The sequence below is a fragment of the Dasypus novemcinctus genome, chromosome 10 (assembly GCF_030445035.2).
Source record: "Dasypus novemcinctus isolate mDasNov1 chromosome 10, mDasNov1.1.hap2, whole genome shotgun sequence".
NCBI lineage: Eukaryota > Metazoa > Chordata > Mammalia > Cingulata > Dasypodidae > Dasypus > Dasypus novemcinctus.
Window position 1 is genome coordinate 122,114,370 of NC_080682.1, and position 16,614 is coordinate 122,130,983.

Consider the following 16,614-nt stretch of genomic DNA (forward strand, 5'->3'; position numbering starts at 1 on the left):
GTTCACAAACATAATCCAGTATCTATTTTTGGAATTCATAAACAGTACCAAACTTCACTGATCTCTTTTTTCTTGCAAAGTTTTTTTACAGAAATAATTATGATGGGGAACTGAGAAAGGAGCAGCAACAAGTTCAACCATTGAAAATCCCACAAAGATCTCCCAGGGAACCCCCCTGGCTTATAACTGCTGACCCCCTTTCTTCAGAGCACTAGGAAGCTCATTTCATCTTTCTGAGCTCTTCTCCTATACTTTAGGGTAGAGTTTATACTCCCCTCCCATCTGTTTCCAGTCTACCTAGAAGATGCTAATTCTTGGCTTTGTGTATCCTGTTTTCACTTTGCAGAAGTGTGCTGCACTCCCATCAGTACACGAAGCCACTCTCAAAGGGGGAGGGTGCCAAGCAGTGCTTCCCTGGGCAGGAGTGCCCGGGAATTCCCTGAACTGTGTGTGCAATTTTGTGTGCATGTGCATTCTTTAAAAGAGACCGACCATTCATTGTGCATTAACCATCTTCCAGGCAGCTCCCACTGACTCTCTGCTTCTTCCAGTAATCCTGTGGAGGATCATTTCTCTTTTTCATGGGAAGAGGAGGCTCCACATTATTAAGGGACTTGCTGAAAGCCGAGGAGCCTTGTGTCAGGGCCTCAGACCCAGGTTTGGGCGGCGTCCCAGGCCCTGCGCTCTGCACTGCCTGAGTGCCTCTCCCTCCTTCTCGGGACCTAGAGTGCAGATCTGTGCTCCATGGTGACCTCAGCCCTGAATCGAGCAGAGGAAAGGACGGCTTTCCTTGTGTCAGAAGGACGTGGCCACTCAAAGAGGCACCCAGGGTGGCCGTGGCTCTCTCGGCAGTGGCTGCCCATCAGAAGAGAGGTGGAGCAGCACCACGGGGCTGGCCTGCGGGTGGGCAGGGAGACCCCTTAAGGAACTCTGTGAGGGCCACCATGTGGACAGAGGAGGGGTACGGGGGCTTGGAGAATCTCTGGAGTTTCCAAAGGCAGAGAGGGGAGGGGAAGGGTATTTAGGCAGAAAGAAAAGCACGTGCAAAGAGAAAGAGCGGGGAGCGCTGGAAATGCTCAAAGCTCTACAACTCGTCGATCGCTAGTCCTTCGCACAAACCCTTCCTAGATACCATCCTCAACGGGCTGCAGAAGCCTGACCCGGAGACTCAAAGGACATCCATATACCTACTCGGTTTTAAATGCCAAGTGACAGCAACTTTTCTTTGGAGAATGTGGAAAACCTTCCTGTACAGCAGGGCACCTGGGGTTTCTCAGCCTCGACACTGTTGAAAACTTGAGCCAAGCCATCCTGTCTCTGGAGCAGAAGGAGGAGGGGGTGTGCTGTGCCTCACAGGACAGTGGCTCTCACCTCCCAGACATCAGGGGCCCCCACCGCAGCAGCCCCACAGCTGGAACAACTGGAGAGGTTTCCAGACAGGACCCCTTGGGGAGAGGCAAGGTCACCTCCCTTCGAGAACCATGATTAAATGAAACTGAAATAAGCCTCAGAACACGGTCTCCTGTCCTGCTGGGCCTGGTCTTCTCTGGGGCAGGCTGAGATCTGTCTGGATCCTGCCCGAGAACCAAGACGGGGGCTGTTCTTCAAGGCCCTGGGCGGCAGGAGTCATCTGGAAGGTGAGGTGGTTTCACCCGGAGCCCACGGCACCTGGCTGTCGACGGCGTCCTAGCCCTGCTTTCCCTCTGTCCCACACAGCGAAACGGAGACAAAGAGCAACGAGAGCCTTCCACATCCCGGACGGAGGAAACGCCGCCGACCAAACACCAGAACGAGCACGGGAACAAGGCTGGAAACGACGGGGGGGTGGGTAGTCTAGTGAGCCAAGACCCCTCCTTGCCACCCCAGCTCGCCTCACCTCCTGGCAGACTTGTTACTAGTCTGTGTATGTCTCAGACGTCAAGCTCCACGGAGCAGGACTCCCGCTGGCTCCTCTCTGTGGCCCCAGACCCTGACCTGGTACATATCATTTGCTTGATTAATGGTTACTACATACGGAGGCAGAATGGAAAAGGCTAGAAAGTGGTGGGTGGGTGGTGAAGCTGTGCTCTCAGAGCATCAGTCTTGAAACCCCCAATCTATGATATACCACCTGTGAGATCTTTAGCTGGTCACCACCTCATCTCTCTGGTCTAAACTTTAATCCTTCACCTGTAAAAAAGGGATAAAAGCAGTATCTACCTTAAGGGTTGTTTTAAGAATGTGCGAACGCATGCACGACGACTAGCGCGGGGCAAGGCTAGCAGAAGCTGCGGTTGTTAGTCTAAGACAGGGGCTGGCAAGCGTTTCCATGTCAAGGTTTCAGGCTTTGCAGGCAGTGGATCGATGTTGCAACGGCTCAGCCTGCAGCTGGCGCGGAAAAGCAGCCACAGACAACAGGTAAAACGATGAGCACGGCTGGGGGCCAATAAAACTTTATTGACAAGACGGGGGCCTCCTGCTCTAAGGCATCTGGATTTGAGCCAATAAGAAGTGTAGGTTGCAGAGGGTTGAAATTTAGTAGCATGCAGTATAAACTGCCAGGCGCAGTCTGGAGGCAGGGCTGTTAAACGTGTCCCAGCACGATACAGTAAGGATCTGAACTCTAAAGTAATGTCGGTACGAGCCATGGCAGGCAGAACCGTTTATGCACTTCCTTCCCTCCTGCCCACCACCTTAGGGGCTTTATCCCGAAAGTCCGTTCCTAGGCTCCTACAGTTTCTCAGTCATAGTTAGATCTTAGATTATCTAGCAAATTATAAGCACAGGCCTCGAGAACCTCTGGCGAAGTAATTAGCAAGAGGGAAACATAAAAATGCTATTAATTTATACTGACCCTCAAGCGGATGAGTAACTTGAGCGTGAGACTTAAGTACTCACACTCCTGCAACTTCGGGAAACAATTTCCATTTCAGGCAGAGCGTTAGGAAGCTGTCGGAAGTGATGATTCAAAAAGTGTGTCACAGACGGGTGGTCATCATGGGAAAAGATGGTCGCTGTTCAATGCAGGCGTCTTCTCCTTCAGATGCCTTCGAACTCTGCTCTGATTTCAGATGTCAGGCGGGGCCCGTTCCTCCAGGCCCCTGACTATAACCAGCTCTCAGTACAGGGTTAAATGTGCAGTGGCCACCTAAGTCAGCCAAGGCACATCCTACAAACCCATCCAAACTCTTTGGAGGTAGATGCCTTAAGAGTGGATTATCTATTTCTCTTGGTGAATCCCAACATTTTAGGAAGAAGAACCAAAGTGCAACGGCACACGCGGAACGCAGAGAGACCTCGATGAGTGTTGCTCATTGCACAGACCTGGAAACAGCAGACACGCCACACAAATTGCACTGAACCAATGAACACATGAGGGACGGTGAAAGATCCGTTTGTGATTAGACATTTTAAAAATGGGGATTATAAGAGAAGGCTTACTACTACTCCACAATTTAAAAACAGAACTTTTACAATGATGTCCTTTACTCAGTCCATTAAAAAATAAATAAGAAGTGTCTACACATGCACAGATGCAATTTTCTATTCATTTCAAGTTTGTATAAATGCATTTGGTTTTCTCACTGCATATTTTCTAGAAACCTGTAAAAAGAAATAATGTGTGATACTATCCCTCAAGCAGCTACAGGAAACCAGATACTTCTTAACTGCTGTATATTTCAGTTTGCTGGGCAATTTAAAAATAAAATGAGCCCACTAAACTCAACGGAACACATATAAAACTTTCCCTTTAGAAGAGAATTCTAGGCCAGCATTTCCTAAGCACGTTGCACTATTTTGTTGGCTGTTATACATGGCCCAAAACATTTAGGAACTGCTGCATCGAGTGGTCCTCTTTTGGAAAAACTAGTAATAAAACAATTATTTGCAAGACATGCCATCAGTTTAGAAGGCCACACTGACTTTGGGCATACTTTGTGAAATGTTAACATATGAAGGAATAAAACATGTATCTTAGAATATGAAAATACAGTGAAGTAATAGCTATATAGCTTTAGGAAAGTCACCTAAGCATCAACTTTTTTTCCTTTAAAATAGTGTAATAATAATGGCTACTAGAAAGGATCATGCTAAGGATTAAAGGAGTTCATGCACATAAAAATTTTAGTGCAAAGTTAATATATACCAAGAGTAAGAAACATAGCCATTCATCACCATCCCAAATCTTCAAGCTTGAGGACTGAACAAACATCAGGGGAGAATGCAGCTATGGACTGAAATAGACTTATTATCATTCTACTATAGACTTATTATTCCAGCAATGGAAGATCTTGTAATACTGATAGAAAGGCAGTGGCCACCAGAGGTTCTGAGGGGAGGGAAAGGGAAGAATAGGTGTAATGTGGGGTATTTTGGGGACATTGGAATTGTTCTGTATGGTATTGCAATGATGGATACCAGCCAGTATATATTTTGTCAAAACCTATGAAACTGCAGTGCAAAGTGAGAACCATAATGTGAACATAGACCATGGTTAGTAGCAAAGCTTCCATACGTGATCACCAATTGTAACAAATGTACCACGCTAATGAAAGAGCCTCATAATGTGGGAAAGTGTGGGGGCTGTGAGTATATGGGACTCCCATATATATATATATATATATATATATATATATATATATATATATATATATATATTTTAAGTACCAGGACTGAGGATTGAACCTAGGACTTTATATGTGGGAGGCTGGTGCTCAACCACCGAGCCACGTTGGGTCCCTCATCTGTTTTTGCTCATTGTTTGCTAGTTTTTTGCTCACTTTTTTTCTTTAGGAGGCACCAGGAATCAAACCAGGGACATCCCATGTAGGAGGCAGGTCCTCAACTGCTTGAGCCATATCTGCTCCCTCCCCTATATTTTTGATGAAACATTTATGTAATCTAAAGCTTCTTTCGAAGTAAAGAAGAAAAAAAAAAGATTAATAAAAGAGAAACTCTAGCCACTATTAATTCTTGAGGTTTAGAATGCACATTAGAATATCAACGGTCCTGACCAGTCCTGCAGTAAGGAAAGCAGTTGAATGTATTAGATTATGTGTATTAACCGGGGTTCTTAGTTGCAGAAGCTGATGCTGCCTGGGCAAATAGGAGAGTTTGTTCATAGAATATTGTTTAGCTTGCAGAATTATTCAGGAGCTAGAGAAATAGGCTTATACCTAAGCTTCCAGGAAGAAATCCCAAACCCCACAGAGAGGAGGCTGATGTGGAAACTGCTGCTGCCGCCACAGAGCACTAGCACCTGTAATCCGCAGAGCAGCCGGGAACTCATCTTGAATGCAGCACATCCCGGGGCCAGGAGTGCCTCCACCCAAGCACAGGCCCTGCCACGCTGCTCCTCCGAGCTGGAGGCCCGCCCTGCCGCGGGAAACGTGGGCTCTGCCTGGGCCTTCCTCCTCGAGTTTCTCGTCTCTGAATGAGTCTGAATGATGGAACCTCGGCCATAGTCCTCCGCCGTGTGGCAAAAGAAGCCAAAGAAGGAAGTTTCATGGGTTCTTCCCAGTAGATGAACTTCCCATGAATGGAAGTTCTCCAAATACAGCAAGTGTGTTTAAAATTGCTAGAAAGTACGAAAACATGAAAAGTGTCCACCATCCTATGAAACATCCACTCTTCCCCCTGAAAAGCTATATCTTCTTACAGAGAAACTCTATGGCAGGGGCGGGATACCCCTTTTCTCCACAAAAGGGCACAATTCAATAGTTTTCTTTTTAGCTTCAGGGGGAGAGGGGAGCTCTAAATGGAGTAGTAACTTAAAGAAGGAAGTCTCCTTCCCAGAGCCCCCACTCCCATTTTGGGAAGGAGGGCAAGGTCTTTGTGTGGCTTTGATTCTTGTCCCTACTACTGGCCAGATAACAGTTTGCTCTACTATTTCCCACCTATTCTTTCACTTTCCAGGTGTCCTATTTCTGAATTCAGCTATACCTGGACCATTGTGGTGTAAGAGCAGGATAGAGCAGCATGGAAAAGGCTCAGGGAAAGGAGCAGACCTGTCCCTTAGAATGTAGCTGTTACCTGTACCTGAGCCAGAGATAGAGGTAAAATCCAGACCAGCAGAGGGTTGGGCTAAGGGAATCAATAACAGAGACAGTGTGTGTATTTTTGAGCGTGTGCTAGACATAATGCACCCAGGAAACCCATATATATTTTCTCATTTAATGCTCACAACAACCCTAGGTGAGAGGATGTTGTCAAAACACAAAGAAAATGAGTTTAAAAAGTGGCAACCAGTGGGGAGTCAGGCAATGGACACCAAGAAAGCACCAGGTAAGTTGATCAGCAGGTAGCAGGGCCCAAACACTGAGATGGGCCTGGAAGATAGGACTCTACACTTCAGGGATGCACTAACAAAAGGACAGCATCCTCCTCCTAAAAGGACAAGTCTGCCAGATTATATAATAAAACTGGGCTGGGATATAGGATACTAAAAAAGCCATTATTAGAGGTAAGCGACAATGTGGAGCGTAAAATGGATTCAAGCTCCTGATATGTATAAGATGAGGTGGACTCCAATCTAGACATGCTCTTCGTCTGCATTCCTGTGGGTGTGAACCCATTGTGAATGGGACTCACGAAGATGTTTTTGTGGGGTTTTTTGGGTTAAGGTGTGGCCCAACTTATAAATAGCAGAAACCAGAGCGAGAGTCAGAGAACCATGAGAGTAGGGGGTAGCTGAAAGTCAGGGGAAACCTGAGGAGCCGACACAAAGTAGAGGCTATTACCACATGTGGAAAGCAGAGACACAAGTCAATGATCCCCAAAGACTGCTGGCAGCCAGCACCAGAACATTACAGATTTCAGAGAGGAAACAAGCCTTGCCCATATCTTGATTTTGGACTTCCTCTAGTCTCAAAACCATGCGCCAGTCATTAAATTCTTGTTGTTTAAGCCAACCCATTGTGGTATTTATGACGGCAGCTCAGGCAAACCAAGACATAGGGTGATCATGAAAATTTAAATTACAAACCAGGAAAGAGGATGTTTCCAATAAATTATCCTGGGACAGCAGGCATAAACCAGGAATGCGCTGTGCAAAATGAGACATATGCTCTCCCTAATTATATATTACCTGGCCCTAAGAAATACACAGGTAGAATTCAAGTAAATACAGCTAAGAAAGAAGAATGCAAAGGTTGGGAATCAAAGAATACCTAACTTTGGAGAGAATGTTTTTCTTTTAACATTCGGGGAGATGGGGGAGATGGTATGGAAAAATCAAAGCAGAGAAGCCAGCACGTATTTCTTTTTTCTCTCTTAATTCACTAGCCATCTGGGGCTTACCATGTTTGTTCTGGCGGCAGCACTGAATGAGAACATGATCATGGAAAATTATACAAGAAGACTGAAGAGCAAAAGGGGAAATTTCCCTCCACAGTGGACTCGGAGGCAAAAGGACTGGCAAACTCTTCTAACACTCCACTGGTGCCCGCATAGAGCTGGCCAGGCCGGTGGTGTGTCCACAGGATTTCTGCAGGATGTGGCTGTGGGACAAAGCCAGAAGTCATGGCCTTTGGCGCATTAGAAGTTTCAAAGATATTTAAAAAAAAAAAAAGAAAATCAGATGTTTAGCACCAGACTGACTATGACATCATTCACGAGGACTCCAATTGTTAGCAGATTCTCTCTTTAGAGAAAGATCTTTATGGGAATTGTTCTCAAATCCCAAAAGTGGTCAAAGAATGAATCTGGAGCTGATCCCAAATGCTGCCACTATAGCTTCAGGCAGACAGTTTGATCTGAGACACAGTTCTGTTGCAATACTATATCCAGAAAGCAAGCAGAGTTTTATCGGCGATCTTTAAGAAGACTTTTTGAACAGTTTGACCTTCCAGCATGTGAATGCTGCTGCACAGATCCTAACCTTCGAGGTGCTGACTTTGGACATTTTGGGATGAACCTGGCGCCAGGACGGCATTTTCATGATTAAGACACCTAGGGGAAAACCTCAACGGCAGTGTATTTGGAGGAAAGAGAGATGCGGAATGTGGATTCCACCTATTAGAAAAAGGACACATCCTCTCTTAGTGATACTAGAATTCTAGTGGACTTCAGGTTTGTGCAATTCATCTCTCCCCCTGCCTTGCACAAAAGCGTCTCTTGAAAGTTTACACTTGCAGGGATTTGGAGGACTAGAAGTCCATTGTCCATGTACTGTGGGCCAGCCAGGACTTAATGAGCATGGTGCTCTCAGCAGGCTGCTGGAGTTGGGCACCGCAAAGGCTGAGGAAGGACTGCCAGACTGGGATGAAGGGAAGTGTCCCAAATGTCCTTCGAGCTGCAAGCGACTGAAGCTCACTCTTGGGAACTGAGTCATTTCCCCACAAAAGGCAAGTTCAGGTCCCAACTTCTGGTCCTGTGTGTGTAAACCCATTTGTAAGGAGGACCTATGAAAATATTTTATAAAGTGTGCCGGCAATGAGTAAGGCTGGGCCTCAAGCCAATATGGCAGAAGTCTTTAGAAGCAAAGGAAATTGGGCCCAGAAAGAGAAGCCTCGGGGTGCAGCAAGACTCTGGAAGCCAAAAGAACCCAGAAGAGGAAGGAGAAGAGGCTGCCCTGTGCACTGCCAGGTGACGGAAAGCCCAGGACTCCTAATGATGGCTGGCCGGCCAGGAGACGCTGACCCCTGGGGGTAGCACGTCTTCTAAACCATGAGCCAATAAACCCCTGTTGTAAGCCAGCTCATTGTGTGTATTCGTTTTAGCAGCTGGGAAATTAAAACACCTACCCCACAAATGTATAGGCTTCTTACTCTTTTTTTTCCTCTTAGCACTTATCACTATCCAACACACATGTATTTTGCTTTATGCTTTGTTGTGGTTGTTATTGTTATCCATGCAGGCAGGATTCTCTCTGCTTTGTGAATTGCTGCATTCCAAGTGCTCAGCACATAAAAGCTGTCCAAAATATTTGTTGAATGAATGAATGAATGAATGATGAGAGACCCCTACCCCCATATAAATGTGGGTCATTCAGGCTAGCTTGTTCATGAGATATAAAGTAACCAATTGAGGCAAGAGGCTCTCCAAAATCCTACTCTGTCATCACTGTGTCTGGAGACTTCGGGGCTGGACAATGAATCTTTTGGAAAGAAAAGAATTTGAAGGATTATGCAGAAGCTGTGAAAAGAAATTGAGTGTGGGCCTAAGGGTAAAGGAAAATAGAGGCATCCACCCACATTATGGAAATAAAAAAAAAAGAAAACACAAGTGAGGCTAACATCCAAGAAAGAGAACTAGACCATAAAAAAAGTCATGATTCTTAAACGTCTGTAACTTAATTGCACCTGCCATTTTTGCTCCACCTGTCCCCCCATACAACAATAAATTCTTCCAACAGACCAACCAAAAAGGCTCAATGACAGCAAAGAAGCAGAAGGTGATGTACGCTGTGGACTGAAGCAAAGGAAGAACCCTAAGAAGTAGGAGGCAGGATGGACTTTAAAAGGAAGGGAGGGGAAAAGCATATTGGATCACTGGGGCTCAGGGAGGAAGACGAGACTACCAGGGGCTGAGGAGTAACTGCCTTCCAAACATAAGACCAGCTTGGTGACAGCTCAGAGAGCAGGCAAGCACTGGGACCCCCGACGAGCCGGCTGTAACGTAACGGCCCCCCTGTGACAGAGAGGGTGGCATCGCCGTCACCTCCCACGGAGCGGCTGTTAAATACTGCTAGTCTCTACACGTCACTGCTACTTTCCAATCATCCAACTCCGTTCAATCCCCAGAGCCGCCAGCCTCGTTCCAGCCTCCTCGTGTGCCCACAGGAGCACACGCACGACCCTGTCCCTCTCTCTCCAGGTTTACCCCTCTCCAGTCTATCTTCCCACGGACCCCAAGGCAAATGGGACCATTCTACTCTGCCGAGTAAGCCCTGTCCAAAGCTCCCCGCCAGATGCTTTGAGTGGTCTGCCTTCTAGTTACATTTTCAAATCATTCTCTACTCATGTTCACAGTAAGGGCTGAGTGTGAATTCCTGGAGTACAGAGGCAAACTCGGAGGCAAGTCCTGTCCTTATTTATGGCTGAATCTCTGACTACAAGTACAGTCCCCGAGCTCCGTAACTATTTAATATTTGTGCTTTGCAAATACATAAAAGCGGAAAATCACGATGTTAAACTCCATGCAGAACACAATCCTAGTAATATAGAAAGTGTATTTATATGCAAGCAGAAAATAGCGGAAAAATACTGCAAAGCATTTATGGTTATCCCTGTTGATAGTGTTTTGAGTTATTTTATTTATCCTTTATATGAACTGCAATATTTACCATGCGATTTTTTTTCCTTTAACACTGAGAAGCCAAAATATAAAGAGTGCTTAAAATGCCAAAAGAGCACAACCGTGCCCCTGACAGATCAGAGAGCAGGGGCATAGTGGGAAGCACGGCCCCCTCCTCCCGCCACACCAGGTCTTTATCTTCTGGCCCTGCCTGCGCCCCCACCTCCGGCTCCTCTGCGTGGAGTCGGCAGGGCCAAGCTGTGCTGGGCTCCTCCCTTTGTACTTGCCTGGAGCTCCGCTGTCTTCTGTGCTCTTGCCACCTTTTCGTTTCTAAGGCAAAGCACAAATTCCTGACACACGGAAACCCTTAGTAAATGTCGTTGGAGTAATTTCGCCAATACACAGATAAGGCAGTGACTGCTGACTCTGAGGCCCTGCTCTGTCATTTACTGTAAAGCGGGGAAACTAATCATACTTACCTCGTAGGGTTATTGTGTGAACTGAAAGAGAATACACATGCAAAACATGCCTTGCACAAAATAAGCATTCCATCAATTAAAGCAATTGTCATTGTTATTATGTAAAGCTGCTCTGCTCCCTTAACTAAAAGCATCTTAAATTGGGGATGCTAATTCCTGTCCTGTCTGCTTCACTGGCTGATGGTAAGAACAAACGAGGAGGAAAGAATGGAAAGCAGTTTGGGAACTATAAATCACTAGATCAACACATTACTATCTTCCTGGGGAGGAGGACAATGATGATAATGTGCCATTTTCTTTGGGACTCTTACCCACAATAAGTTAATCCTTTGAAGTCAGATTACCTTTGCAGAGGTTTCAAACCAGCCTACGAAACCATGCTCTTTGCAGAACTGGTCCATCTTGAGGCCGTTGTTCAGCAGCATGTCTTTCCCCTGGTCACATTTGTTGGCCAGCAGAACCGCCGAGACTGGTTTGCCATTAGGAAGAGTTAACTTTGCGTCCAAATCATTTTTCCACTTTGTCACGGCTTCAAACGTGGCTGGCCTAGTGACATCGAAGACAATAAATGCACCCATAGCTTCTCGGTAATAGACCCTTGTCATGTTTCCAAATCTTTCTTGACCTGCCATCAGAAAGAAACAGAAATAAAGAACTTACTACAACTGTAAATGGAATCATGTATTAGAACTTCATGAGGCTTCCAGTGTGAGCAGATCAGTAGAAGGCTTCGTGCTAGTCTTTAAAGAGTGAGCTCTCCCAGAGGGAATTCATCGACTTAACAAATTGGTATTGAAAAAACTTCTGTGTGTCATGGCATGCTCTAGACTTGTGCTATATAACATAGTGTGCATCAACCACATGTGACTATATAAATATAACTTTAAAGTTAATTAAAACTTAATAAAGTTAAAAATTCAGTTACACCAGCAAGGTATGTTTCAAGTGCTCGATATCCACAAGTGGCTAACGGTTACATGGCTGGAAAGCACCAGTGTAGAACATGTCGATTGTCACAGAAAACTGTATTTGATGACGTTGTTCTAGAAGTTTGAAATATGATTAAAACATGAAAATCTCTGCCCTCATGAAGCTTACATTTTAGTGGTAAGACAGATGACAAACAGCAAACATAGTAAGTCGCCAAATTACGTAGTATAATAAAAGGGAATTCACAAACTCCTCCAACTAGGTCATAAACCCAGCATTTATTGTATTTTTACTAACCATTAGAGACATGATTTCTAAATGGCACATTTTGGACTTAAAAAAAAAAAGAAAAGTAGGGCTAACATCCAATAAATAGGATCAGACTATTAATATCATCATATTTTCTTTTACAAAGATTTAAGAAATATGACTGGAAGATACTATAATTATCCCCATTTTCAAATTGAGGCTTGTAGAGGCTATCACTTCTCCAATTATACAGATGGTAAGGTTAGAAGCCAGAAGTGAACCTGAGCTGTTTGAATTCAGAGCCCAGGATCATTTACCACCACCACAAACTCTCAACTACTAAACCATAGTCTTGTACTTTCCCCCAGGTTTATGCTCCGGGAGTGTCCCGCTTAATTCAATTCGGCAGACATTTATTGAACATCTCTCTGTCTGTGGCAGTCTGGGCTACATGCTAGAAATACAACAGTGAACTTGATGGTCTCTGCTCTTAAGTAGCCTGCCAGCTAATAGACTGTGAAGGTCCTCTGTCATAGGGGGAAAAAGATGAAGATTGGTTTTAGAATCAGTTGGAATCACCTGGAATCGGTTTTTCTCTGAAGCTTAATTTTCATAGTGAATGTTGGCAAAGTCCTTAAACACTCTATGCTTCCTCATCTGCAAATGTTAATAATAACATGTTCCTCACAGATTTGCAGAGTGGATGAAATGAGTTAACGTGCTAATCACTCAGCACAGACCTTTAGAACTAGTTGATACTTGCATTTCCCTTCCCTTTTCCCAGTGTATTCAAAAAATGAAAAACAGCTTGACTAAGGTTCTTTTTTTTTTTCCTTTAGATTTATTTATTTATTTATTTATTTCTCTCTCCTTCCTCCCCCACCTCGGTTGTCTGTTCTCTGTGTCCATTTGCTGCGTCTTCTTTGGCCGTCTGTTGTTGTCAGCGGCACAGGAAACTGTGTTTCTTTTTGTTGCGTCATCTTGCTGTGTCAGCTCTCTGTGTGTGCGGCGCCATTCCTGGGCAGGCTGCACTTTCTTTTGCGCTGGGCGGCTCTCCTTATGGGTGCACTCCTTGCGCGTGGGGCTCCCCTATGCGGGGGACACCCCTGTGTGGCAGGGCACTCCTTGCGCGCATCAGCACTGTGCACAGGCCAGCTCCACACGGGTCAAGCAGGCCTGGAGTTTGAACCGCGGACCTCCCATGTGGTAGACGGACACCCTAACCACTGGGCCAAGTCCGCCACCTGACTAAGGTTCTTAAATCAGTGTTCCAGACTGGAGTTTATGACCAAAAAAATTTCAACTTACTAACAAAAGTGAATAAAAACCGATTACTTCTAACTCTGTCTACTAGTGATGGTTGAAGACAGTAGATAATCAAGACAGGGTTTATATGATCTCAACAGAAACCCCAAAAGTATATGGTAAGACAAAGGTTCTACATTTTCATTTGGGGGTTCATTTATGTTAAGAATTTTATGATGTATAAATGAAAACAAAGTTAGATATGCATTTAACAAGCCGCCATTTCTTAGAAAGAATAAAATGCTGAAACAGGGATGTATCTAAGAAAATGCGGGCCAACCTGCACTCTGAACTTTACACTCAATTTTGAGCTCAAAGTTTGTGAGACCGAGTTTTAAGTCAAGTAAAATTATGTTGTAGATTATTATATTCACATTACCCTCAGCACTGCAGATTGCAAGAGGAGAACGTTTCCTAAGCATTTAGTGAAAACTGATGGTCAGGAGTTCCCCAAAGGGAAACTGACAAGCCAGTGTGCTCTGTATCACTGGAAAGAAAAGCGTTTTGTCAGGTCTAGCACGTGATGATCCAAAACAAAATTGTTACATAGGTTGTACAAAAAGAGCATTTTTTCCAAGAAAATTTTCCACAGTCATCCAGTCAATGGAAGAAAGGCATAAATATATGTGTGACCCACGACAAACACATGAACTTCCATTTTTTTCCCAAATGAGTTTTAAATTTCCTTTTTTTCTTTTTTTGCTTCTCTTTTTTAATAGAATTAATAATTCTTTTGGTAATATTCAGGATGGCCATGACATTTCAGAAAGAGAGGGAGACAAAAAGCCCTCTGTGAGCATCCCGGGCTCCGAAGCCTTTAGGCTTTATGGGGATGTCTTATGATCATCTCAGGGAACTAACCCCGTGAAGGGCCAAGTCATGAGTTAGTCAATAATTGGCTTGTCCAGGTTTTTGTGGTAGAGTAAGGTGACCCTCGAGAAGGAAGATATATTTATTTCAAATATACGACAAAGCGTCATTTTTAAGGCTATGCAAAAGGAACAAATTAAGTTTATACCTTCAGAGGATTCAAAAAGGAAAATATCCTTGTATGTGTGTGAGTTTGTGCATGTATGTGCATCATATCAGAAACCAGGAGGAAAGCTCGTTTCTAGAAAGAAAAGACCTTTGTCTATTGAGGTCACTGGGCCAGCAGGTTTTGAAAGTTTGAGTTTTTGACCAGGAGTCACATGCAGACGAGGGCATCTTCAGCACTCACATTTTACCCTTCCTTTGTCAGCTGATAGCCCTCTCTGCTGTTTCTTATTAAAAGAATGAGGGCCACGCGACTCTAACTGAGTGTCAATATGTGGGCAAAGTAGAGAGCTGAAGTTTGTACCTTGGGTAATTTACCCTATGAAGTAAAAATAAAAATAAAAAAAGACTATAGCTCAAAAACATCCTTTTGCATTAGCTAATTCATTCAACATGCACTTATTGAAGAGCTAATACAGTCCAAGTGCTCTATTTTGTGCTGCGGGTACAGAGACATAAAAGTTAACAGTGTTGCCCTAGGACTGTCATACTGGATGCCTGCTTCGACAATCATCCCAGCCATCAAGCAGGTCCCATTTCTCTAAGTCTCTGAAGACACACTCCATATCCAGGTAGATGTGGTCAGCTTCTAAAGGTGTTAAGTACCAAGGCAATCAGCTGAACCACAGAGTTAATACAACTACAGTAGTGGATTAAGTCATGGCAGAGTCACTGAACGGAGGGGTCAGAAGACCTGGCTTTAATTTTAATCATTAACCGATGCTGCCTTAAGGAAATGTGTTCTCCTCCTGAGACTCGGTTTTCTCATCTGTAAAATGAATTAGTCTGGCAGATCTCTAAGGCCTCGTCCTGCTCTCATGCCTTCTGAATTTTGATTCACCATTAAATCAACACGTGGTCTTCTGTCCCAACAGTTTGACACAGTCTGTTTGGTGCCATGGACTCCTAACTAAAAATACACAAAAGCAGCACAGCTATCATGGGCATTTTTAATGATATTTTCACTGGGTAGTTAGGACTAGTTAGATGCTTTCAGTAGGTATGGCCGAGCAGTGAATCTTCTAGTCATGGTAGGAAGCATGTCAGGTTTTCAGTCCAACTAGGAACACTCTTTGGTCAGTCTGTCCCTGACCAACTAGCTCTGTGACCCTGGATTAATCACTTTACCACTCGGAGCCTCAGTATCTTCATTGATAAAATAAAGAATCTGAATCAGATACTCTAGAATAACTCATGATTGCCTTTGGCAACGCCCTCTCATCAGCTGCCAACCCCCCCTCATGTAGGCGGCCGTTCTTCACCTCCCACTTCTCCTGGGTCCCACTCTGGTTTTGCAGCCTTGCCAACTGTACTGCCTCCCGGCTTGACACCTTCTATTCTCACCCCACACCCAAAGGGTCTCTGCATGCCAACGACATTCCTCTTCAGAAGCGACTCTTGACTAAGCCCCGGCCTCTCCTCTCAGGGCAGCCCCGCCTTGGCCCTCACTGGACCTCTGACAGCCCCTCCCTGGGAACCTCGTGTCTAGGCTCCTGCCACTCTGGTCCTCTCTTACCACAAACGCCTCTGAAGCATGGGTCTTCTGAAAGTCGCCATTCTGACAGCGTAAGAAAACACCTGGGAATTTATTAAATGCCCTTCCTGAGCCGCTGTCCTCAGGGATTCAGATTCAGTTGCTCTTATGTGGGACCTAGGAGTCTGCATTTTAAGTGCTCCTTAGGTAGAGTAAAAGTATGGTGTGATCTTAAAACCTCGATTTCTATCAGAGTCCACGTTCAAAAAAATATCTTACCGTGGTGCTCTGCTGCTTGAGTACGTCAGTGACCCTCACATGCTTGGAAAGACTTTCATTAACACCACCCATAAAGTTGTTCGTCATTGGACTCCAACCACCTTCCTAACTCCTCCCTGTCACTTCCTTTGAAGAGCTCCACGGCCAAGCCAAAGTGAACTACGCTCCTTCTTCCTAAACACACCCTGCATTGCTCACCAGATGTCCTCACTGCGGATATCTCCATTTCCTCAGGCTCGAATGCCTGCCCATCTCTCTTCCCACTGTGTCTGATCAAATCTTTTGTGGTGCCTTAGAGCATCACCACATTTGTGCAGCCTTTCCTGTCCTACCAGCTCGATCAATGACTCCCTTGTGCACTACCCGGCAGCGTTTCCTTTAACCTACACCATACACATGTGTCGCGCTGTGGAGCATGTCCCAGCCTCCAGCGTGGCACTGTTAAGATTCCAGAGACTAGGCTGAGCAGGTTTTAGCCAGCAAAACCCAGGTTCTCACGCTCCAGCTCAAAGCACTATGGTGGATATAAGCCAGACTTAGGATTCTTTGGTCTCTGAAATGCAATATTGCCATGTATTCACGAACTAGTGCTGCATATTAGTGAATATACTCTAAATTCTACTCTCATTTCCAGTAATAAATCCATAG

The 16,614-nt window shown here is 44.9% G+C and overlaps 1 protein-coding gene across 1 annotated transcript in view; it reads right to left on the reverse strand.

The window, feature by feature from the left end:
- Positions 1-16,614, reverse strand: part of RAB38 (RAB38, member RAS oncogene family) — an 86,273-nt gene that overhangs the window by 51,927 nt on the left and 17,732 nt on the right. Inside the window, exon 2 of the mRNA XM_058306156.2 lies at positions 11,039-11,319. Within this exon, the coding sequence (XP_058162139.1) occupies positions 11,039-11,319 (281 nt within the window). The remainder of the gene's footprint in view (positions 1-11,038; positions 11,320-16,614) is intronic.